This window comes from Eschrichtius robustus, chromosome 7, assembly GCF_028021215.1.
Source record: "Eschrichtius robustus isolate mEscRob2 chromosome 7, mEscRob2.pri, whole genome shotgun sequence".
In the NCBI taxonomy this organism is placed as follows: domain Eukaryota; kingdom Metazoa; phylum Chordata; class Mammalia; order Artiodactyla; family Eschrichtiidae; genus Eschrichtius; species Eschrichtius robustus.
Window position 1 is genome coordinate 11969678 of NC_090830.1, and position 25372 is coordinate 11995049.

Genomic DNA, 25372 nt, shown 5'->3' on the forward strand with positions numbered 1-25372 from the left:
GTCCTCAAGTCCATTCTCTACGTCTGCGTCTTTATTCCTGTCCTGCCCTTAGGTTCTTCAGAACCCTTTTTCTTTTTTCTTTTCTTTTCTTTTTTTTTTTAGATTCCATATATATATGTGTTAGCATACGGTATTTGTTTTTCTCTTTCTGACTTACTTCACTCTGTATGACAGACTCTATGTCCATCCACCTCACTATAAATAACTCAATTTCATTTCTTTTTATGGCTGAGTAATATGCCATTGTACATATGTGCCACATCTTCTTTATCCATTCATCTCTCGATGGACACTTAGGTTGCTTCCATGTCCTGGCTGTTGTAAATAGAGCTGCAATGAACATTGTGGTACATGACTCTTTTTGGATTATGGTTTTCTCAGGGTATATGCCCGGTAGTGGGATTGCTGGGTCTTATGGTAGTTCTGTTTTTAGTTTTTTAAGGAACCTCCATACTGTTCTCCATAGTGGCTGTATCAATTTACATTCCCACCAACAGTGCAAGAGGGTTGCCTTTTCTCCACACCCTCTCCAGCATTTATTGTTTGTAGATTTTTTGATGATGGCCATTCTGACTGGTGTGAGGTGATCAAACTTGTATCACTTTCATCTTGACTTTTTATACTCAGAGTAGTTCATGAATTGCAAATAATATTCTCTCCCTAATTCATTTTTGTTGGGTTTTTGAACCTTATGAATTGTGCATTGATTTGTGAGATGTAAATTAATTCTTCACTGACTTTTGCCCTGGAAAGTTGACGTTATAGCTTTTCCTTAATTTTTCTATCCATTCCAGAAGAAGAATAAAACAATGTGTCCGCTCGCCTCTTAAGAATATTTTGAAGGCTAAGATGAAATCGGTTAAGTTTTTGGTCCTCCTCAGAGGACAATGCATATAAATAGCAAATGTTTAAAAATTGATTATTCCACTGTGCTACACTGAGACATTTTGTGCAGTCTCTGCCGGTATAATTTGGTACCTGTATTGTCTTCCTTTCTAAGACATAAGGAAATTGAAGCCTACAACTTATAATTCTATTTCTTGTTAATAATGGAGCTCAACTTAGATTATGCAGAGCAAATAGTGGTTTAAATTAGTTTTGCACTTGAAATGAACAACACAAATGAAAGTTTCACTGTGAGGGAGGCATTGAATTAGATCTAGATTTTATCCAAGGCTAGTAATTACATTTTCAGGTAAATCTTGCTGAGTCTGAGAGACATAACATTCTTTTTGATATTCTTATTCTTCTTTGACGGAGTAAGCATCAGGGTATTTTTTTTTTCCCTTGGTGTTTTGTGTGTGCGAATTATGGTGGGGGAGGGGTGAACTGTTATATGGTGTAAGTTGTATAATATGGTATAAATGATTGACTATGAGGCTTTTGTTATTTAATCAAAATTAAAGGTACCATTCAGAAATTGTGTTTGTTTTCTAGGGACACAACCAAATCATAACATACAGCAGACCAATCTATTTTTGTGTGCTGTGTGGCCTTATTTTGCTTCTTGATACTGGGGCCAAAGCCAGGTACCCTCCCACTTACATTGTGTATGGCCTGAAGCTCTTCTCTCCAGGGTCTCTCCAGTCGGCTAGGGACCTCTTAATAGGTGAGTTCATTTGGGGGTTGTGGGGAAGAATATAGAGGTGGGAGGGTATTTCTCCCCGTTCTTTTCTTTTTTTTTTTTTTTTAATTAATTTATTTATCTTTGGCTGTGCTGGGTCTTCGTTTCTGTGCGAGGGCTTTCTCTAGTTGCGGCAAGCGGGGGCCACTCTTCATCGCGGTGCACGGGCCTCGCACTGTCGCGGCCTCTCCCGTTGCGGAGCACAGGCTCCAGATGCGCAGGCTCAGTAGTTGTGGCTCACGGGCTTAGTTGCTCCGCGGCATGTGGGATCTTCCCAGACCAGGGCTCGAACCCGTGTCCCCTGCATTGGCAGGCAGATTCTTAACCACTGCGCCACCAGGGAAGCCCCTCCCCGTTATTTTCTGAATCCCTCATTGGAGAAACTTTCTTACTTTATTATTGGATTGAGAGATGCGCATTTTTCTCTTGGCTTGCACGCTTTCAGAAGACGGCCTGGGAGCCAGAGCCCCGAGCATCCAACAAGGGGCTTATTCTAAAGGATGTTGATATCCATGAGCAGGGAGCTGCAGCATCATAATATCTGAAGACTGGTGGTTGAGGTGCCTGGTGTGTGGCGTCAGTGGGGCTCCCCAGGGTGGAGGCGATTTTGCCATTAGGGTGGCAGCCACAGCCCCGCCTGCACGGCACAGATGCTCTGGTAACACGTGAGTGGACATGGTTCTCAGTTCAGATGGAGTCCTGGATATGCCGTCACCCAGCCTTCCACTGGTGCACTTTACTTGCCTTAAGGTCTAGGCAGTGTTTGATGTAAAATGCTCCATTTACACAAGTGACCTTCATAATATAATGGTGTAGAGCCCCAGCTTCGGAGCTAGATGGCTGGCTGTTTGAATTCCAGCTCTGCTTCTTTACTAGTTGTGTGACCTTGAGCAAAATTCAACTGTGATATGGGGACAAAAATAGTACACACCACGGAGATTGTTGCAAATTTTAGATGAGTTGGTATATTTAAACACATAGAAACGTGCCTTTACCCAGGTATTAGCTATTATTATCTTTATTATGCAAAGAGGCTGCCCCACTGTGGGCCCACAGCTCCGAAAACTTGACTGACAAAGCTCTGAGAATTCTTGTGATGACATCCAGAGGTTTCCACACCTGCTAACTTGTGATTATCTGATCCCATTGACCAGATGAGTTGATAAAGGACAGTTACCAAAGACACCACCCCCTGGATCTGTTACTTGCCAGCCAGAAATTTTACTCAAGAGGAGATTGTCAAAGCCATCATTAGGACCAGGACAAGAGAGAAACAGGAACTGAGTACATGTGAGGTTGTTTACCATCATGTGTCTGAAGATGCTCTTGTGCCTGTCACGCGGAGGAAGTGGTCCTCCTCTGACTGGTGCTGGGGCATGTGGAATAGCGGCTGGAGTTGTGCCTTATGGGTGATAATCTCTGTTCCCCACTGCCACTCTTGGTTTCTGCTCAGACCACCAACGTACCACAATGGAGAGAGGCGCCAGAGGAAGAGGAGGGGCAAGGGAGACAGGAAGATCTGGTGTCTGCTGCCTTATTCTGCTCCCAGGGAGGAAGGGGTTGAATGCGAACCAAGGGCAGGAGATGAGTCCAGTGGCCACTGAGCAGGTGGGAAGGATGGAGAAGCTCTTTGTCATATGTCATCCAAGAAGAGAACATCAGATAACAGAACAATAGAAGGAGGAGAAAGCACAGTGACAAGAGACAAGGAGTCTGGGGGATAAAATTGGCACAAGAAGACAGACAAAGTCAATGGTGGGACTAGTTGCTTTTGTAGGCTGAGGGGTGAAATAAGGAAATAGAAACACTCAGGGTGATATTCTTACATAATTTATTTTCCTTTTATGATCTTTCATATATGTGCAGAATATCACTTCTCTTTCATTATAAGGAAAAAAAAATTTTTTTTTTCCCTCCAGGAGGAAGGTGAAGGGCCTTCTTAGTCAGTGCTCATTTCCTTTGCTGACCTCTGGGCTGAAATTTTTTATTATTTTCCATTTGGGTAACTTCAGCAAAAGCCTATGAGCGAGACTGGCTTTGTAATCATCCTTTGGATGAGAAAACCGAGAGGTCTTCGGTTCTTAGAACCGTATTTCCAGAGGAGCGGTAACAAAGCTAGAGCGTGCCCTGAGGAATGTGGCCACATGAGCTACACTGGGTCAGCAGATGGGGCAAGGGAATGGGGGCGTCCAGCCTACAGAAGAAATGCTTGAGTCCTAGAGGCACACGTGATGGCTGTAGGTGGTTAAAAGGCTGCCAGGTCGAAGTGGGAGGGATTTTATTCTCTGTTGTTCTCTGTTGGTGTAGCTGTAGTAACTAGTCCCAGTGGCTAGTAGGTGGATTTCGGCTCACTGGAAGCCTGGTGTTGTGGTTTGGTTTAGAGCTGTCCAGTAGGGCCGTGGGTTGCCTAGTGATGCGAGAAGTTCCCTGACGTGGGAAGAACTCAGGCAAGATGAGACAGCCGTCACTTGTAGAAGGGTTCCACGCACTGGATGGGTTCTTTATCAGATGGCCTCTATGGTCCTTTTTCAGATGTGAGAGTTTGATGTTTTATTTTAGTCTTTAGGACCATAATCCCTTACCTACACTAATGCAGCTTCAAGGAGGTAACCCTTGGAGATGGTGGAGGTTTTGTAACCAATGACTGAGATGGATCCACCCTCATCTGCACTCCGAGACTCACATTTCCATGTCTGTGTAAAGACTTGTCTCTTGGCCCCAGGAATCCATGTCAGCACGGCATGCTAATACACAGATATGGCACGTAGCAGACACACAACGTATACAGTCATACCAAGTTCACAGTCTTGGTTTTACTTCCATGTTATTTTAATTCTGCTTACCTCCCCCAAGCCCCAACCTGCAAATATAGTAATGAATATTACTATTCACATAACGGAAGAAAGAAGCAAGTTCCAGTATTTTTATTTATGCATTGTCCTTGGAAAGAAGTGGAACTGTACCAGAAGTTTCTGCGTTTATGGTAATTATTAGGCAACATGAGGAGTAGGGAAGATGTGAGGGAAAATTACAGGCGCTCTCAGCAGGACGCTGAGAAGAAGAGTCTTTGTGCACAGGGAAAGTTGCCAACAACCACAGGGACTTTTTGATTGTTTACTTATGGAAAAAAGGACAAAATCATTTCGGCAACTTCAAGTGGAATTTTCTAGCCATCCTCCTGATGCTTCTTCATTCACGTGCGCTGCACCCTGACATTCACCTGTCCTCCACCTTCTTCTGGTTCCACCTGCATGGCTCTGACTCTAAAGACGGGAGGTTTCCTCTGTACTTCATCCTGGGGAAGACCTAGACCCTGGGCTCCCCGTCAACTGCTGTCCGTCCTGTGCTGTGTCATCTAGCTCCTGCTCTGCAGGCACAGCCAGAGAATCTTCAGTTAGGACTTCCTCGTGTCTCATACCATTTTATTTTCCCCCAGCATCATTCATTGTGTTCCAGTTCTTTGCACTTTATTAGTTTGGGTTTTATTGCCTAATGTATTTCTTATAGAGAATACTTCTTTACCCACGTTTTGCTGCACAGTTTCCAGTATTTGTCTACCATTATTATATTATTTCACACCCATACTTTTCCTTGTAGTTCTTCGTTTTTGGTATAGTTTTCACTGCACACAACACTTGAGAATGTGGACTAATGCCCATGAAGAATGCAGCGTACCATCTAATCTTCATTGCTGGGTTTTGAGTCCCAAACTTAAGAAAAGAACTAGTCAGTTTGCTTAAAATCATATGAATTAAAATGTTTATGCTCAAAACTATATGTCCTGCTATTAAGTGTCTGTTTATTTCTTATATCTTTCCTTTCATATAAAAACTGAAAAAAGAAATTGTTATATAGTTATGACTAGCAGATCCATATTTGTGTCTTATTGCTGACTTTGTTTTTTTTTTAAACTTTATTGAAGTACAGTTGATTTACAGTGTTAATTTCTTCTGTACAGCAAAGTGACTCAGTTAAACATAGATATATCAGTATACTCGTTTTCATATTCTTTTCCAATATGGTTTGTCACAGAATACTGAATATAGTTCCCTGTGCTATACAGTAGGACCTTGTTGTTTATCCATCCTATATGTAATAGTTTGCCTCTGCCAATCCTAAGCTCCCATTCCTTCCCCCGACCCCCCCTTGTTATTGCCGACTTTGATTGAGAAACGTATTACTCACACAGATGCTCTGGGTTTTCACCATATAGTTAAAATCTTGCCACAGACAGCATTACAACAAAATCACCATGTGTGTCAAAATATGGCTCCAATCCCAAACAAAGGCCCGTTTGTCATAGCCATGTTCATTACATAAAATTTTATTTCCCCACATTGTTGGAACAGTTTCTTGGTGTTGTTGTAGTTGGGTTTGCCCCTTTTTATTGTAGCGGGGTTAACCCACGATTAGCCAGAGAATGGGACACATCAATACTCTCATCGCTACAGTTTCACTGTGGAAAGTCTGCATTTCCGGTTTTTCAGAAATAGCTGAGACGCGGTCCCCATCCTCCCTACCTGCACTTTTCACCGCAGTTTATACATGGGGTTTGGACGTAGTTCCATGTTTAGGTGTCTTAGATTTCAAATCAAATTTCCTTAGTTTTATTAGGGTTTACCAGTATCAAACTTCATTGACTTTCCACCCAATAGACTGAGACAGAAAGGTAGACAGATGTACTATGGCACCACTAATGGGGGTTTCTGTGTTTCTCTGAAACCCAACTCAAATAGGATCGACAAAGAGAGAATGATGGGGAAATTGCTGTAAAATGCAGCTCAACTATGTGTTATTTTCCTGAACAAATGATCTCTGTGAGACATTGAATTATAACGTATGGATGTTTCATCCAGTTGCACTGTTACGGTTTGGGAAGCTGGCAGTCTTCCTCTCCTCAGGCAGGGTCCCTTTCATCTCCCAGGTGACCTGCGCCACCTGAGAAGCAGGCCCTTCAGTGTCGCACCGTCATGGCTGTGGAGTTTCTTAGTTCATCACCACTCTCCCTTGCTGCTCTGTGGGTCTGAGGTTCTGACTGAAACCTGAGTCTCCACCGGGTATTTAGAACAGAACAGACGCAGCAACTCAAGCCCTGGAGGTGACAGAAGCACAAAGCAAGGAGCCTTGCAGGAAGAGACCCTCTTAACAACTGTGCTTGGGTTTTGCACGATCCTGTAATTTTCCTGGTCCTCTTTTCCCATCTCATTTCCCCTAAGTCCAAGTCTGTCCTTGCAAGCTGAAGGCCGATCTACTCTCTGCCCACCATCCCCATGTGTCTGCTCAGTCCCAGGCCCGCCTCTTCCTCAAAAGCAGCACCTTTATTATTTCCACAGGCCTGTCTGGCTCCACCTCCAGCCTCCTCCAGTGGGTAGGGGAGAGGAGGCCGTATTACCTCCAGGACCTGGGCGGGGTGGGCTGGGCTGAAAGGGGGGAGGGAGGTGGGACTGCAGCGGGAACCTCGGCCACCTTTCCCGCGCGCTTACCGTCAATTTTGTCTGTTCACTTCCAGTATTTCTATATTGCTTCCCTGCAATCTCCCTCCTTGGGCTCTTCCCGCAGATCAACACTTTCTGCATCTATCTTTTGGAGCAAATTGACATGCTGTTTTTTGGAGGTTCTGGTAAGTCTTGTTCATTCTGTTCGTCCTGTAAAAAAGTCTGAAGTTCAGATAAGGGCTAAATAGCCTCAGGCATGGAATGAGATCTGGACAGTTAGGTGTTCTTTGTCCTGAGCCTTTAAAGGACTTCAGCTCCGGTCGGTCAGGTTGATGGTGGGCCCTTCTAGATTCATTCACCCAAATTGAAAGTGGTCCACCCAGCTTGACACAAGCGGAAAACAGGGAAGCGTAGAATTCCATGAGCTTTGCACTAGGTTTAAGGCTCTTCTAACTATTCTTTGGAAAAGCTGTATGTGTGACTGTGTGTGAATGTGCGTGAGTGGAGGTGAGTGTGTGCGCCGTGTGTATTTGAGCATGTACATGTCTGAGTTAGTCTGGGAGCGTGTGCGTGTGACGTTGTGAGTGTGTGTGACATTGTGAGTGTGTGTGGTGTGCGGGCCTGTACAGACAGGTGACCTATGTCCTTTCATTTGGTGTGTACTTTAGATTCCAACCAAGGTGGATAAAGCTTCATCTAATGCTTACTTGGAGACTTTACCCAGATTGCTTACCTTTAAAGTTTACTCTTTTCTAAATGGAGACTAACATGCTGATCTCATAGCGTTGCTGTGAAGATTCCATGAAATCTGTACATAAAGCACAAGAGCGTAGAGGGCAATTAATTACTGCTGCCACCTCCTTGTACACACACAGACACACACACACTCACACACACAGGAGTGCTTTCTTGTTCTTTTTATCTATCTATCTGTCTATCATCCATCTCCCTCTGTCCTTATCTCTGTCTCCATCTCTTTCTCCATCTCCATCCCCATCTCCGTCTCCATCCCCATCTTTATCTCCATCCCAATCTCCATCTCCATCTCTCTCCTTTCTTCTGTTGAAATCGCCGTCCCTGATCTTTCCTGGGCCAGCAGCTTCCAACTGTAAGCAACAAGGTCTCCCCACCTCCACACTGACTGGTTCACACAGCCTTCCAAGAATGTTATCAGAAGTTCTTTCTATCTGTGGTCCTCCTGAGTTGTTAGTTAACGGTCAGTGTCTTTCTTGTACTAAGAGTCACCCAGGGCTTTTTGACTGCCCCGTAGATTGATTTTTTGCCCCTTTCACAGGCATTTTGCATTTGAAAGCTACAAACTTCATTTCTTCTTCTTTTTTTAAAAAAATTTTTATTGGAGTATAGTTGATTTACATACAAACTTCATGTCTTACAACATTTACTGACCGTGAGACTTGCCAATCTAGAAGGGAGCTCTTGACGTTTGTGTTCCAGCTGTTTCGGGGATGCTGTCGGCTGTTTACAGCGTGGCCCGGAGTGCTTCCGCTGCAGCTGTGCTGCACGTGTTCTGCTTCAGCGCCGTGAAGGTAGGTATGAGGCCCAGGGCCTTCTTCTCACATCCCCTGAATTAACTGTATTTTAAGTAAACAAATGTCTCCTCCAATTTCAAGAGAAATGGGATCTGAGCACATTAGGAATAAGAGGGCCTGGCGGATGAAGCCTCAGTGGTTTGGAAGATGCATTGAGATACCCGATTAGCCACGGAGCACAAAGCCCACCTAGTCTGACCCCCTGCCCCCTCCAGGTGTCTGCCTGGCTTGGTCAGTTACTGACACTGGGCGGGGCTTCTGCTTAACATGGTAAAGGGATACAGTTGCATCAAGCTTTATGGACAGAGAACAGGCATGGCTATGACAGTAAAAAATTTTAGAATCCAGAAAACAGATGGACCATAGATTTATCCAGATGGAGAAAGTTAAAACCCAGCCTGGCAGCAAGGAAAACCTACGATGGTGAAAAAACAAGATAAGCATTAACTTTAGGAAAACAGCAAGAGGTATCAGAAAAGCAAATGGCACATGCGTAGCTGAGCTGTGAATAATATTTTGTATCTATGGCGATCTGAATAAGAGTTATAACTGTAATGGCAGAATGGGGGAGGTGAATGTGTGTGTGTGTTTGTGTGCATGCGTGTGCCCCTCTTGGGGAGGTCTTTTTTTTTTTTTAACATCTTTATTGGAGTATAATTGCTTTACAATGTTGTGTTAGTTTCTGCTGTATAACAAAGTGAATCAGCCATATGTATACATATATCTCCATATCCCCTCCCTCTTGCGTCTCCCTCCCACCCTCCCTATCCCACCCCTCTAGGCTGTCACAAAGCACTGAGCTGATCTCCCTGTGCTATGCAGCTGCTTCCCACTAGCTATCTATTTTACATTTAGTAGTGTATATATGTCAGTGCTACTCTCTCACTTCGTCCCAGCTTACCCTTCCCCCTCCCCGTGTCCTCAAGTCCATTCTCTACGTCTGCGTCTTTATTCCTGCCCTGCCTCTTGGGGAGGTCTTTTTTTTTTTTTTTAAGGTTTTTAAAATAACATTTATTTCTTAAAAGTTAACATGTGCATAATAGGAAATCAAAGAACACAAGAAGCAAAAAACAAAGTCATCCATCATCACAAGTCTTGGGGAGGTCTTAATCTTGTCTTCCACATTAGAAAGTCAGCAAATAATATCTGACGTTGAAAAAAAAATCAAGAAGTAACAAAACAAGCATGTTATCTGGAAATATGGAAGTAAATAGATGATGAAACAGGTGAAAGTCCCTGCCTTTGGGAAGCAGGAGTTGGAGCAAGGAGGTGGATGGTGTGGGCAGGGGACCACTGCTGTTCATCTAGGCATGCAGAACTGCAGAAGGGCCATGAAGTCTGAAAACAATAGCACATATAACGTGTTCAGGGGCATCTTCAATCAGTAAAAAAGTAATTAATTTATAGTATACATATTTCTTCACTTTATGGACACCCTGCCTTTAACGTGTTACACCACAAGTACGTCTTTGATAAAATAAAAATTAAATGTAAAAAAGTAAATAATATATGTTCCAAAGGGTTTTAAATATATATTATATGACATTTATTAATTAACTTTTTAAAAGATTAGCTTAAAATCGTATTAAACTCATCAATGTCAGTGGCAGAAAGATAATTGTTTATTCCCCTTTGTGGAAGAGAGGAATTCAGCAATATTATCTTCTGATGCATCACAGTTGAATTTCTCTGGGGTAATCAATGGCATAATTCCCTCCCTCACTCCTTCCATCCTCTTCATGTGGATATTCTTTTTTTACACTAAAAAAAGAGAGAGGAGAAGGATCTTTTTTCTAGTACACAACGGTAATGTACATGCTTCTGGTGGCTCTGTTTGTTACCACATTTATACTGTCATGTAGAACAACAATTATATAATTAATCAGTGTTTCTGCGTTCTTTCCTTTTGAAATACATTCCTTTATTCTGTCACAAGACCCCAGGTATTTCATTCAGGAAAACTCCTTAGGTATTTTCTGAAAACCTCTTTCACCTGCCCTTTGTTAAAATGACTGCCTATAAAATTTTGGGGCACAAACTTTTCCCTTACAGGACCCTTTATAATTTGCTCTGTTGTGTTCCAGTCTCTTTTTGTTTATATATTTATTTTTTATTAATTGTTTGAAAGTCTGGTTCATTGAGATATAATTTGTATGCTGCAAAATTCAAGTTTTTAATACGTATAATTTGGTAAGTTTTGATAAATGTATATAGTCATGGAACCAATGCCACAATCAAGTTATAGAATATTACCAACTCACAGGTCCTATTGTATCCCTTTATGGTCTGTCTCTTCTCCCTATGCCAACCTTTGACCACCACTCGTCTGATTTTTATGCTTATACGTTTTAAAAATCAACTTTATACAGTAAAATGCACTAGTTTTAAATGTGCAATTAGATGAGTTTTGATGAATGTGTCACCATCACAGCCATGATGTAGAACAATTCTACCACCACCACATTTTTCTTCATTCCCCTCCCCAGGCGCAGGTTCCTGCAGCCACTGATCTGCTCTCTGTCATTGTAGTTCGCTTTTTCTAGAGCTTCACATAAATGGAATTATGCAATATGTAGCTTTTGGAGCACTTCTTTCAATTAGTGCGATGCTTCTGAGATCCAACAATGTGTCAGTAGTTTGTTTCTTTTTTATTGCTGAGTAACATTTCTGTGGTTATTTCCAGTTATTGAAAATTATGAATAATATATATATATGCATATAACTTTATAAGAAACTGCCAAACTGTTGTCCATAGTGTCAGTACTGGTTTCCTTTCCCCCTATAATCTTTGAGATTTCCAAGTGTTCCACATTCTTTCTAGCACTTAATGTTGTCAGTTTTTAAAAGTAGTAGCCATTCCAGCATGCGCTAGTATCTAACTGTGGTTTTAATTCATATTTCTCTAATAATGATTGTTGTCGAGCATGTTTTCATATGCTTGCTTGCCATTTGTGAAAGATCATTGGTGAAAAATCTGTTAAAATCTTTTACTCGTTTTAAAATTGTATCGTATGCTCTTATTATTAAGATAGGAGTTTTTTACATATTCTGGATATAAGTTCTCGATCAAATATATATTGCTCATATATTTTTTTCTAGTTCGTGGCTTGTATTTCCATTTCATTAACATTACTTTTCAAAGAACAGAAGTTTTAAATTATAGTGAAGTTAAATTTATAAGTTATTTATTTTACGGTTTGTACTTTTTATGTTCTATCTAAAAATATTTACGTAATGCAAGGTTACAAATGTTTTTTTCCTAAAAGTTTTGTAATTGTAGCTCTTACATTTAGATCTATGATCCATTTTGAGTTGATTCGTGTGTATGAGATGAGGTAAAGATTGAGATTCACTAGCACAGTTGTTGAAAAGACTAACCTTTCCTCATTGAAATACCTTGGAAACATTGTAAAAGATCAGTTACTGGCTACTGGTTTATGGTCCAGCATGTAAGGAGTTTGGGAGTTATTACACCATCCTAAGAATAAGTGAAAAGCTGAACAAACTGAAAAAAACAGAAAGCTCTTCTTAGATCCATCAGAGAAGGGAGGCAGCAGGGCAAATTCCTGCTTCCAAAACTGGAGAGACAGACAGGTAAATACAGAGGAACAGGAACCCAGGAGCAGAAACCTCTATGGGAACCAGTACCAGGGGTAGGAAAACCTGAACAGTGATTGACAGATTGCTGGAGGCTCAGTGTAGACAAGTCTGAGGGTTAATAACTCCAGGTGAATCCAGTCATCAGGGAGCCCCACACTTTTGTGAGTTGCACCCCCACTAGCTCAACCAGGTTGTCAACAGTGAATATTGGAGAAAAACCCCTTCCTGCCTTCCACAGGTAGAGGGGAGAGTAACCATTTTGAAATATACCAGAGCATTCTGTTTTTCTTAACTAAGCCTGTCTCAAGATTTTACTGGAGCCTAAACTATTGGGATTTTTTTCAGAGCCTAACTTACCTGGAGGAGGGGAAATACCAAACTCCAGTTTGGCTCCAGCCTTCCATGTGAGGGAAGGGAAGTACCCAACTCCAACCTAGTCCTTTCAAGCCCTTCTGTTCCACCTAAGGTGGGGGTGGGACTCAGAAGCACTTGTGAAGTTCACAGTCCAGAGACACAGGGCCACCAAAAGACAGAGAACTAATCCCAGGACTGTAGAATACCTCTCCCCTCACACGTTAATACCGCATCACTAAAGGTCTGTTTACCATAGTTCCTTTTACCTGTTACGTCATGTCTGGCTACCAAGGAAAAAATTACAAGGCATAGTAAAAAGCAAAAAACACAGTTTGAAGAGAAATAACGAGCATCAGAACCAGACCTAGGTATGGCAGGATGTTGGAGTTATCAGACTGGGAATTCAAAACAGCTAAGATTAGCATGCTAAGGGCTCTAATGGATAAAGTGCTTAGCAGGCAAGAGCAGATGTGCAATGCAAGCAGAGAGGTGGAAATTCCAAGAAGGAATCAAGAAGAAATGCTGGCAATCAAAAACACTCTAACAGAAATGAAGAATGCCCTCGAAAGGCTTATAAGTAGGCTGTACATGGCTGAGGAAAGAATTTCTGAGCTTAAGGATAGGTCGATAGAAACTTCCAAAATGGAAAATCAGAGAGAAAAAAGACTGAAAAAACCCCCAGACTATCCAAGAACTGTGGGACAACTATAAAAGGTATATAACATGTGTAATGGGAATACCAGAGGAGAAGAAAGAATGGTACAGAATATGACTGAGAATGTCCCCAAATTAATATCAGACACCAAATCACATATCCAGCAATCTCAGAGAACACCAAGCATGATAAATGCCAAAAAACTACACCCATGCATATTATATTCCAGTTGCTAAAAACCAAAGATAAAGAAAAAAATCTTGAAAGATACCAGAGGATAAGAACACCTTGCCTGTAGAGGAGAAAGGTAAGAATTGCATCTGACTTCTCCTCAGGAACTGCTATAGACTGAACTGTGTCTCCCCAAAATTCCTATATTGAAAACCCTAACCTCCAATGTGATGATATTTGGAGATGGGGCCTTTGGAAAATAGGTTTAGATGAGGTGATGAGGGTGGGATCCTCATGATGGGATTAGTGCCCTTATAAGAAGAGAAGAGACACCAGAAGTCTCTCTGCCATGTGAAGACACAGAGGAAATGCAGCTGTCTGCAAGCCAGGGAACCTTCACTAGCACCTGGCCATGCTGGCAACATAATCTCTGACTTGCAGCCTTCAGAACTGTGTGAAATAAATGTCTGTTGTTTAAGCCACCCGGTCTATTTATTGTACTTTTTTATGGCAAGCTGAACTGAGTAAGACAGAAACAATGCAAGCAAGACAAGAGTGGAATAAAATAAAGTGTTGAAAGTAACACGCGCACACACACACACACATCTAGAATTCTGTACCTTGCAAAATTATCTTTCAAAAGTGAAAGATAAATGTAGACTTTCTTGGACAAATAAAAATTGAGGAATTTTCTTGTGACTAGACCTGCCTGGGGAGAAAATATTTGCAAAAGACATATCTGATAAAGTACTGTTATCCAAAAAATATACAAAAAACTTCAAAAACTCAACAATAAGAAGAACTTAACTAAAAGTAGACAAAAACCTGAATAGGCACCTCACCAATGAAGATGTGCAGATGGCAAATAGGCATATGAAAGTATGCTCAACATCATATGCCATTAGGGAACTGCAAATTAAAATGACAGTAAGATACTAATACACACCTATTAGAATGGCCAAAGTTCAGAACCCTGACAACAACAAATGCTGACAGGCATGTGGAGCAACAGGAACTCTCACTTATTGCTGGTGGGGATGCAAAATGATATAGCCATTTTGGAAAACAGTTTGGCAATTTCTTATAAAGTAAACATAGTCTTACCATACAATCCAGCAGTTGTGCTCCTTGACCCTCTTTGAAAACTTAGGTTCACACAAAAACCTGCACACAAATGTTTCTAGCGGCTTTATTTAATAATTGCCAAAAACTTGGGAACAATCAAGATGTTCTATAGCAGATGAACAGATAGATAAACTGTGGGGCATTCAGACAATGGAATACTATTCAACAGGCCCCCCTCAGACACACATCACCAAATAAGGTATCACGCCATGAAAAGACTTGGAGGAATCTTAAATGCATATTTCTAAGTTAAAGAAGCTAATATAAAAAGGCTACATATTGTAAGATTCCAGCTATATGACATTCTAGAAAAGACAAAACTTTCTGCATCTACCGAGAAGATCATACTGATCTTTTTTTAGTCTGTTGACAGGGTGAATTTCATTGGTTCACTTTTAAGTGTTGAATCAATGTTGCGTTTGAAAGATGAACCCCAGTTGGTCATGATGTATTATCTTTTTTATAGATTGCTCAATTTTATTTACTAATATTTTGTTGAGAAATACTGTGTCTATGATCATGAGGTTTCTAGTTCTATAGTTTTCTTTCCTAGTAATGCTTTGTCTTATTTTGTTATAAGGTAATGGACTCATAAAATGTGTTGGAAGGCATTTCCTTCTAAATTCTAAAAGAGTTTGTATAGAATCGGTATTATATGTTTTATAAGCGATAGAATTCATAAGTGAAGCCATCTGGGCCTGGAATTTTCTTCATGGGAAGGTTTTAAACTATGAATTCCAATAAATATCATGTTATTCAGATTATCTAATATTGAAATAGTTATTTCCTTCAAGGAATTTGTCTATTTTCTCTACATTTTCTAATTATTAGCATATATATTATACTTTCAAGGTCCATAGTGTTTGTAGTGATGTCTCCTCTTTTACTGCTAATATTGGTAATTTGTACCCTCTCTTTTTTTTCCTGATCAGTTTGGCTAGGGGCTTATTAATCTTTTTGAACTTTTTATATAATAAGATTTGAGTTTATTGTTTTTATTTTTTATTTCCATTGATTTCTGCTCTTATCTTTATTATTTCCTTCTTCTTGCTCACTTTCATTATAATTAGTTCTTTTTGTCCTGATTTTTTTAAAGAAGGAACATACATTATTTTATACTCTCATTAAACAATCAATTATCTTATAAAGGCATTAAAAATATAAGGAGAAAAGTATCTGTTTTATTTACCTTGCTTTTTACAATTTCCATTAATGTACATTGCTTTGTGTAGATCCATCTTTCCATTTGGTATCATACTCCTGTCTGAAGAACTTTCTTTAACAAAATTTGTAGTGCAAGTCTACTGGTAGTGAATTCTTGCAGCTTTTGTCTGAAAAATTCCTCATTTTTGCCTTCATTTTTGAAGGTATGTTCACTGGTATAGAATTCTGGGTTGACAGCTTCCTTTTTTCCCTTTCAATACTGTAGATACGTTGGCACATTTTCCTGGATTGTATAATTTCTGATCAAGATCTGCCGTTATTCTAATGTTTGTTCCTCTGTCAGTAATGTTCTTTTTTCTGTGGCTACCTTCCAGATTTTCTCTTCATCTTTTGTTTTCACCAATGTGAAAGTGATGTGACTAAGTATATGATGTTTATTTTTATTTTACTTAAGGTTCTCTGAGCTGTTTTTGAACTTTTTTTCAATTGATATTTCCAAATCCTCAGCCATTATCTCTTGAAATATGTGTTCTGCCTTGTTCTGTTTTTCTTTTCTTCTTGGGCATTCAATTATATGCATATGTTAGACTGTTTTAATAGTGTTCCATGTCTTTCGGATGCTATGTTCTTTTTTTCCCACTGTTTCTCCTTTGGCTTTTCTTTTGAATAATTTTCATTGACCTTCTTTAAAGTCACTTATTCTTTCCTGTGCTGTATCTAGTCTGCTGGGAAAGTCAGCAAAGGAATTGAAAAAAAAATCTCTTATATCATGTGTTTTAATTTACTCCTAGCATTTCAGTGTGACTCCTATATATAGTTTGTCTCTCTTTCGAAATTACCCATCTGTTTATGAATACTGTCCACCAACCCCTTGATCTTTTGACATTAATTATAGTTATTTTGAAGGTAAGATTTTGTAAGGTGCCTGTTGTTTTCTTGTCAGAGTGTGACCATACTCTTGTGAATTTTTACCTTTGACATGGAACTGTCATTCATCAGTATTTAGTTTTGAGGAGAACAAGAGTGAGACCAACTTTAATTTTCCCAGAATTCTTGTATAAATCTTTCTTATCATCTAAACTTAAAAAAAAAAAAAAAAGCCATTGACGATGACTAGACTAGACTTGGACCTCTTTCTTTAAGTTTTCTGGAACACCGTGAACACTTTTCATATTGAAGGCTCTTACAAATAGTTAAAGTTTCTCCCTCTTATTTTTTGATTAATGATATTATTGATTTTGTTTACATGGTCTGTTTTAAATTTTTTAATAATCTTTTTTTGTTGTGTATGTTTGCCGTTCATGTCTCTCATTCCTGTTCTCATTGTCTACTTCTCTTTATATTGTTCCTTTGTGTTCTCGTATGGTGTCTATAGAGTTTCTTATTTCAACAACAACAAGAACAACCATAAAAACAACAACAAATATTTGTTGGGAAATTATCATGTACCAGGAATTTTCCATTTTGTAACAACCTACTGAAACTGAATAGTGAGTCACAGCTGCCCCAGACACACAGGTCTCATCATACCCTATCATCTCTTCTACCCGACCCATGATTACATGTGTTTATTATATCACCTGTCTGCTCAGGTGGACATTTGATTTGTGACCCCTGTCTGGTAGTCAAGCAGAAACTGAGCTGACTTCTGTCAGAAAAATTTAAGGCTCCCTGACCAAATCTTTCTAGAGGTACCTCAGGTTTAAAATACAGGAAGAGAAGAAAGTGAAACAAAGAATGTTTCAATAACATACTACCAGTTCAGATATATCTTTCCCCTGGAAAAATATGTTATTCATGGACTTTTAGGTGGTTCTATCAGGAATCTTCATCCCAGGGATATGAATGAGATACCTGGGACAGTGGTTGTCTTTACTTCGTCCTCTTCGCTCCAGTATTCCGACCCTTGAACTGACCAAATAAAACCTGTCGCCTCCAATACAGCCGGGGGTCCAAACGCTGCCATCCACAGATGTCTGAGTCCAGGCATTATGTTGTCTGCCAACCCCGTGGCCTGCCTTAACTCCAGCCCGTCCACCTCTGATTTAGTTGATGTCAGCAGGGATTTAGTGAGATCTTTTCCTGCTTACTTCCTCAATGCACTTCTCTCTCTCTCTGAAATAGAGAGTGGGAATTTCAGTCGTGTATCAGATGTCAAAATCTTCTTTCAGACTAGTCTCATCTGTAAGATAAGATCCAGCATAAATTCCTCAAAGCCTATGGCTTATGCACAAGTTTTTTCTCTAGTTCCCAGTATAGATTTATGCTTTTTTCTTTTTGAATATTTATTGGACATTTAATGGGAGGAGGAAAGCTAGTTCCCTGTATTCTTTTTTTTAAAAAAATTTTTATTGGAGTATAGTTGATTTACAATGTTGTGTTAGTTTCTGCTGTACAGCAAAGTGAATCAGTTATACATGTACATATATCCACTCTTTTTAAGATGCTTTTCCCATATAGGTCATTACAGAGTACTTAGAAGAATTCCCTGTGCTATACAGTAGGTCCTTATTCGTTATCTATTTTATATATAGTAAGTGTTCCCTGTGTTCTTTATGCCATTTTGACCGGGACCCAATACTTCATCCTTCTTTGCAACCTTGAGCAGCAAATGGTATCTGATGGAAATATTCTTTTCTTTGGTTGATGGAAATGGGAACATGCAAGCTCTCTGTAACTGAAGCAGGAGCTGAACAGTTCATATTCACTGGTAGTCAACATATATTTCTTTGTTTAGAAATGACTTTGCCAGGGACTTCCCTGGTGGCGCAGTGGTTAAGAATCTGCCTGCCAATGCAGGGGACACGGGTTCGAGCCCTGGTCTGGGAAGATCCCACATGCTGCGGAGCAACTAAGCCCGTGCGCCACAACTACTGAGCCCACGTGCCGCAACTGCTGAAGCCCGCGCGCCTAGAGCCTGTGCTCTGCAACGAAGAGTAGCCCCCGCTTGCCGCAACTAGAGAAAGCCCGTGCGCAGCACTGAAGACCCAACGCAGCCAAAAATAAATGAATAAATTAATTAAAAAAAAGAAAAAAAGGAAATGACTTTGCCAGGTACTATAGTGGTATGAGAGGAGAAACAGTCAGTTCTTTTTCCTCAGGAGTTTAACATTCATCAAAGCTGATGACATGCTGTGGCTGATCAGAAAAGAGAAAACCCATCAGAGGAGGTGGTTGCTTAGTGCAGCCTTCAAACGTTTTGCAGTTGGGCTGAGAACCTTGCCATAGACTATGCAGTCAAGCATGTGAAACAGTTTCATCCGAGTTAGGAATGAATGATCACGGCAGATGGAGGAGATGGTAAGGATATTAACCTACTGATGGTGAAGAAGAGGGGTGACTGGATATGTGAGTAGGATATATCAAAGTTACAGACAATCTTTCATGCAAGGCTAAAAGTGTATGTTTTTGGTCCATTGGGTATCATGTGCATCACAAGAATACTGGTTGCCTGAAAGGAGCTTATAGCAAAAAGAGGTCATCAGCTCTAAGGGTGTTGAATGCCATAGACGAGCTGATGGCCTCCGCTGTGATGGAAACATGGTGTTAAAAAGTTCCCAGTTGACGTCCCAAGTCACTCCATGAGTCGTCAGACCAAAAACGTTACTTCCAGATTCTCCATCAGCTGTCTCACCGCTAAATCATAACTGTTTACTCTAAATCTTTGATTTATGATGAACCTTTGTCTCATGCTTCATGCTTTTGGGCAGGTAAGCCTCATTTGATAGTAAAAAATAATTCATTGATAATAGAATCATGGTTGAATCTATAGAAGACAGAATATTCTTCCATCCTCAGATGTTTTCCACAAAAGAACAACTCATGGGACTTCTTAGATTAATTCCTAAAGGAGAAGGTGTATGCTCTGAAAAACCCATTTTGTATGACAAGTTTTTTTTTTTTTTGCCACGCTGCGTGGCTTGCAGGATCTTAGTTCCCCAATCAGGGAGCGAACCCGGCCCCCCCGCCCCCCCGACCCCTCAGTGAAAGCACCAAGTCCTAATCACTGGACTGCCAGGGAATTCCGTTGTCAAGTGTTGAAGGCTCATTATCAAAAGTAATGTACGCTCCTGGGATTGTTAAATGACTTTTTCTTGCAAAATTCTTAGAGGGTTTTGGAAGCTGTTGAAGAATCTGGTATTCAAGAAGAAGTTTGTTTGGTTTTTACCTAGCTGTGGGACAGATGCTGTCATTCCCTCACCTCCCCAAGTCCGACTCCCTCCTCATAGCAGACGTTGCTAATTGATCACAGCATTTTTTCTCACTGAGGTCAGCAGGGCTTCGCGATGCCCAGACAGTAGTACAGGCAGCCAGTACCAACTGATCAGAGCTGGTCCAAGAGATAAAATCTATTTACTATCCTGGGCTGAGACTTTTATTTCTGTGTTCCTTTCTGTTTATGGCCTGCCATCGGCGTAAGTCACTGTTGGATAAGAGTTAATAGATTCCACTTTGAAAGCGCGCTGCCAACTCTGTGATGGGACTGAACACTTCAGAGGCTCTGGGGTTTACTTATGTGTTGAAACAGGCTTTTTACCAGGCGAAACTGGGGTACTTTGAAAGATTTATTTAATCTCAAAGAGGTACTGACTTCCTTGCTGAGCACAGAACAAGCATCACTTGTGGTAAATAGTAGGATCCGTTGTTAGAGAATCTTAACGTTCTATCTATATTTTGAAACACCTTTTAGTTAAAAATAGAGCAGTTTGCATTTCTCCCTTCTCATTTGTAAGTCCCGAGTTTTCTAAAGGTCTCAGATAGACTCTCCACTTTAAAAAACAGCGCCTATTAAATGCTGCGAATTGAATGAATGTGTTTAACAAATTGGCAAGGGCATCCTTAGGAAAAAAGAGAAGCTCACCCACCTTCAATTTAACATACTTATCCAGGGCTGTGATTCCACTTCTTGTTTAACGACGCTTTTGTTTATGACTTTTATGCTTACACTTTTCGCTCCTAGAATTGACTTTTTTTTTCCTTTTATCTCCGCTGCGCTGTGATGGATTGATGGGCCCTTGTGAACAATTTCAGCATGTCAGCTGCCTTCCCAGAGATGTGTTTCTCTATCTGGGTCTTGATATGTATTTACATCCTTGATTTTTATTATTCTCACTTGATAGAAGCAGATTGAGGGACTGGCATTTAATTTTGCTCTCTGGAATATGAATTAGGGGAAGAAAGTTTATTCCTCTTTTAATTTCATATTCTTTTTGACTCATCCAGGATGGTAGCAAGTAACATGTAAATGGACTCCCTCATTGACTTAACTACTTAACTACTAAATCACTGTCAAGTGATGTACAGAAACAACCAGAATATTTGCTCCCTAGAGAAATGGCTCAGTAATTAATTAGCTGGGCTTTCTATATGTCTGGATAAACCATGATTTCTATTGCTTATTATCCCTTATAAAGAGATTCTATTTTATTGATGGCAAGGGCATCCAGAGGTTGAGGTAAATTATTATAATTTAATGTTTCCCAAGCATCGTTAACAACTGCTATGGGAGAGTTTTCCCCATATTCTTCTAGGTACTACAGGGTTGCAGCTAAAACAATGGCATTTCCCATGCGTTCAGGTCTTAAAATCTAATATAAATATAAAACAAACTCATAGTTCTAGAATAGTTTTAGTTCTGAAATAGACCTTACATATCCCCTGTCCCAAACCCTACATTTTATTACTTAAAATGAGGAAATGGAGGTCCAGAGAGCGATTAAGTGACTTAACATCACATATCGCAGATCCCAGATCTTGTGTCTTTTCAAAAATCTCACTTCTGTGCCATCCTCCCTAGCACATTTGAAGTATAAATATATTTTTCTAGGCAAAAGAACCGTTCGCAGTCATATAAGATACCTTGCAGATCGATGGTACTTTAATTTCCGGAATAATTTCCCAAGTGTTTTCTCATTTGCCCTTTATTATAGCTCCATGTAATACATAAGGAAGATAATAGCATTTCTATATTCCAGTGGTGAATGTGAGCCCAGAGTGCTGACGTTATTTGCCTAAGGGCACATGGCTAATTCACATTGTTTTTTTTTTTCAATTGTAAAATGGATTAGTAATACCTACTTCATATGAATGTTGTCAGAAGTGAATGAAATTAAATTGATAATATATATAAAGTGTCTAGCTCAAGGGTTTTCATTAAATGGTGTGGTGCGCAGGATTCTGAGATTGCCCCAAGACCCCTGCCCCCTGGTGTGCCCACCCTGTATAATTTCTGCCCCTTGAGTGTGGGCAGGACCTGTGAGTATGATAGGGTGTCCCTCTTGTAATTAGGTTACATCATCTGGCAAAGGTGGAGGGATTTTGAGGTGTAATTAAGGTCCCTAATCAGTTAGCTTTAAGTCAATCAAAAGAGAGATTATCTGGATGGGTCTGACCTAATCAGACAGGCCCTTTAAAAGAAGAACTAGAGGTCAGAGACAGAAGAAACAGCAGACACCGTCCCCGTGGCCTTGAAGGAGTAAACAGCTGTGTTGCAAATAGCCTATGGAGAGGACCACACATCATAAGGATGGCCTCTCAGATCTGGAGCAGATCCCAGCAAAGTCAGCAAGAAAATTCAGTCCTATAGCTGCAAGAAACTGAATTCTGCCAGCCAGAAGTGAGGTTGGAAGAGGACTCAAGGCTCAGGTAAGACTGCAGCCCTGGGCAACACTGTGAATTCAGCCTGGTGAGACCCCGAGCAGAGGAGCCAGTCACGCCCAGATGGCTGATGCAGGACACTGTGAGATCATACTTTGTGTTGTTTAAGCCACTGTTTGTGGGGATTTGTTACACTGCAGTAGAAAACAAATTCAAGTGGAAATTATTATTAGCATTCTTAGTTGATGGTGATGATGTTGATGAACATAATGGTGATAATGCTAATAGTAATACGTCTGAAAACGAAATCCAAGTTTTCATTCACTTTTATTACACTAGACTCCAGATTATATTTTATGGCTAGAACCATGTCACTTCTAGCTGCAAGGGGATGGGAATTACAAGTCTTTTAGCTGCCTGAACAGCTAGTAAGGAAGCGATGGCTGGTGGGGAAGAAGGGCAGATGGATGTTAGATGGGCAGTGAGTACTTTCGGTCACATTCCCTTCCTAGAAAGTTAAACACGTGCAATTGATCTCCAAACCCAGTTAACACTGGATTGTCAGGATCCTCAAGCTAGAGTTGGATGCCTTTGACAGCGGCAGTGGACACTGATTTGGGGGGAAAACAGGAAGAAGAATGATACATCAGTTGTTCAAAATGGAATTGCAATTGCTGAGTGAAGTTAAGATCTGGAGTCGGGTTTGGGCAGGAAGCACAGAGTTTGAAAGGGTCAAATCCAAGATACGTAGTGAAATCAGTATTGGTAGGATTCAGTGGCTGTCCAATTTGGAGTGGAGAAGCTGGGTGGACAAGAGAATTCCAGGCCTGCAGTACGAGCAGTGGTGGTCCCAGTAGAGATGGAGGACCATGCTTGTCCTAGCCATGCCAGCAGAAGTTTATCTTCCTTCCAAAGTCCATGGGCAATATTGTCCTTTTGGTGTTCATGTCAATACTTATTTATCCTGAATATAATCAGTTCTGTGGGAAATAGGTACTCCCACAATAACTAGTACAGTAAAAGCCTCGGTTTCCTCATGTTTAAAATGAGCGATCCCTGCCTTGAAGGTTTGCTATAATCTGAATGTGACAGTGCATGTAAAGTGGCCAGTCAAGCCGTTGCTCGATACATCGGTACTATTATGGTTGTTGTTCTTTGTGTGTACTTTTCTTCACCCCCAGTTTCATCATGAACTCCTGAAGGTCATGACTATGGTTTATATATGCTTCTTTTCATATTCTGCTAAAGGTCCAGTGTTACATAAAAGATGCTCTATAAACTTTGGCTTGAGTAAATGCAGATAACTGAGAAGAAGGGTATGAGACGGAAAGTAAATGTCAGCATTTTCCAAAAAGTTCGTGTGTGTGTGTGTGTGTGTGTGTGTGTGAGTGTGTGTGTGTGTGTGTGCGCTTATTTATCTATATCCATCTATGTTGGATGGTGCCTGTCAGGTAGGTTTGGATGGTACCTGTCAGTCTCTCTTGCTAGTGAATGAGCTAATTTCCCCCCGATACCTATTCCAAAAAGTAAAACAGTCTTTTTTTAATCTAGCATTTTAGTTATTTTATTTTATTTCATTTCACTGGCCGCACCGTACGGCACGAGGGGTCTTAGTTCCCCGACCAGGGATCGAACCTGTGCCCCCTGTAGTGGAAGCGTGGAGTCCTAACCACTGGACCACCAGGGAGTTCCCAGTAAAATAGTCTTGAATCGTAAGCATATGCTGCTTTTTCACCAAAATGAAGGAAGAGTATGAGGTAAGGAAAACCTGCTTTTAGTAGACAGTGAAGTCTTATTCATCCTATCTGTTATACTGATCATTCGTTTATTTACTGAACACATACTGACTGACTGCTGTGAATTAGGCTCAGTGATAGGCCATGGGGCTGCCCCTCTGGGTGTCTAGGGTCTACCAGGAATGTCAGCTCGGGCTGCTACAGGGTGAGCACTGGGTGCTGGGGAGCCCCGAGGGTGCCCGGTGCATGTTTGCAAGTGCCGGCCGGCCGCATGGTGACCCATGGCCGTGAACTATGAACGGAGTACAGAGTACGAGACTGGGAGACACATCTGATCTTGCTGAGTTCTGGAACTTCAAGGGCACAGATCTCCTTTTACTTAAGTATAAGATTCATGTCGAAATAGTCCTAAAAGTAGGACTTATATCAGAGAGAAAGTGACATGATCTAGATCTTATCTTAGGATGTATGGAAACCTGGATTCAGAAATGCCTGGATATTTAATGGGCTCAGAAAAATCCATTGCTTTTCCCTTAAAAGAAAGTGTGTGAATCTGATATGAAGGGCATAGCAAAGTGAGAACTTGGTCCATTTGCATTCCCTTTATAACCAAACCCTCAGGTAGTTTGCCCTGTAAATTCCATCATAGAGATGTCTAAAATTTTGAAGGGAAAAAAATGCTGAAACTAGGATTCTCTTCAGAAAGTACTTTTATACAAAGCTGAACTTCCCTGTGTATTTTCATCAAAAGAATTCCCAAATGCATATGAAATCTACCACAGAATTGTAGGACTATTAGACAGTTTTATTTCTACCTCATAAAAATATTTCAAAACCTGTGGGAGTTTTATGAGGCCAGCACTCATCTATCCATATCACTCTCAACTCAGGGACCCATGAGACGCCTCTCAAAGCAATTAGGGATGTTAATTTTAAGCACACTGTCACATGGTATACACTTCATTATCAGTGGGTGATAGATTGTTTAAAACCTTATCTCTCGGGCTTCCCTGGTGGCGCAGTGGTTGGGAGTCTGCCTGCCGGTGCGGGGGACATGGGTTCGAGCCCTGGTCTGGGAGGATCCCACATGCCGCGGAGCGGCTGGGCCCGTGAGCCACAATTACTGAGCCTGCGCGTCTGGAGCCTGCGCTCCGCAACAAGAGAGGCCGCGATAGTGAGTCCCACGCACCGCGATGAAGAGTGGCCCCCGCTTGCCACAACTAGAGAGGGCCCTCGCACAGAAACGAAGACCCAGCACAGCCATAAATAAATAAATAGATACAAATTTAAAAATAAATAAATAAATACATATGGTAAATTTAGGGGAAAAAAAAAAACCTTCTCTCTCTCCAAAAATAAAA

At 40.8% G+C, this 25372-nt stretch overlaps 1 protein-coding gene across 6 annotated transcripts in view; it reads left to right on the top strand.

Annotated features, from left to right (window-relative positions):
• PCNX2 (pecanex 2) overlaps window positions 1–25372 on the top strand; it is a 302749-nt gene that overhangs the window by 81014 nt on the left and 196363 nt on the right. For all 6 annotated transcript variants that reach the window (XM_068547604.1, XM_068547601.1, XM_068547603.1 and 3 more), the window contains 3 exons: window positions 1438–1609; window positions 7134–7244; window positions 8515–8606. In XM_068547604.1, coding sequence (XP_068403705.1) covers window positions 1438–1609; window positions 7134–7244; window positions 8515–8606 — 375 coding nt within the window. The remainder of the gene's footprint in view (window positions 1–1437; window positions 1610–7133; window positions 7245–8514; window positions 8607–25372) is intronic.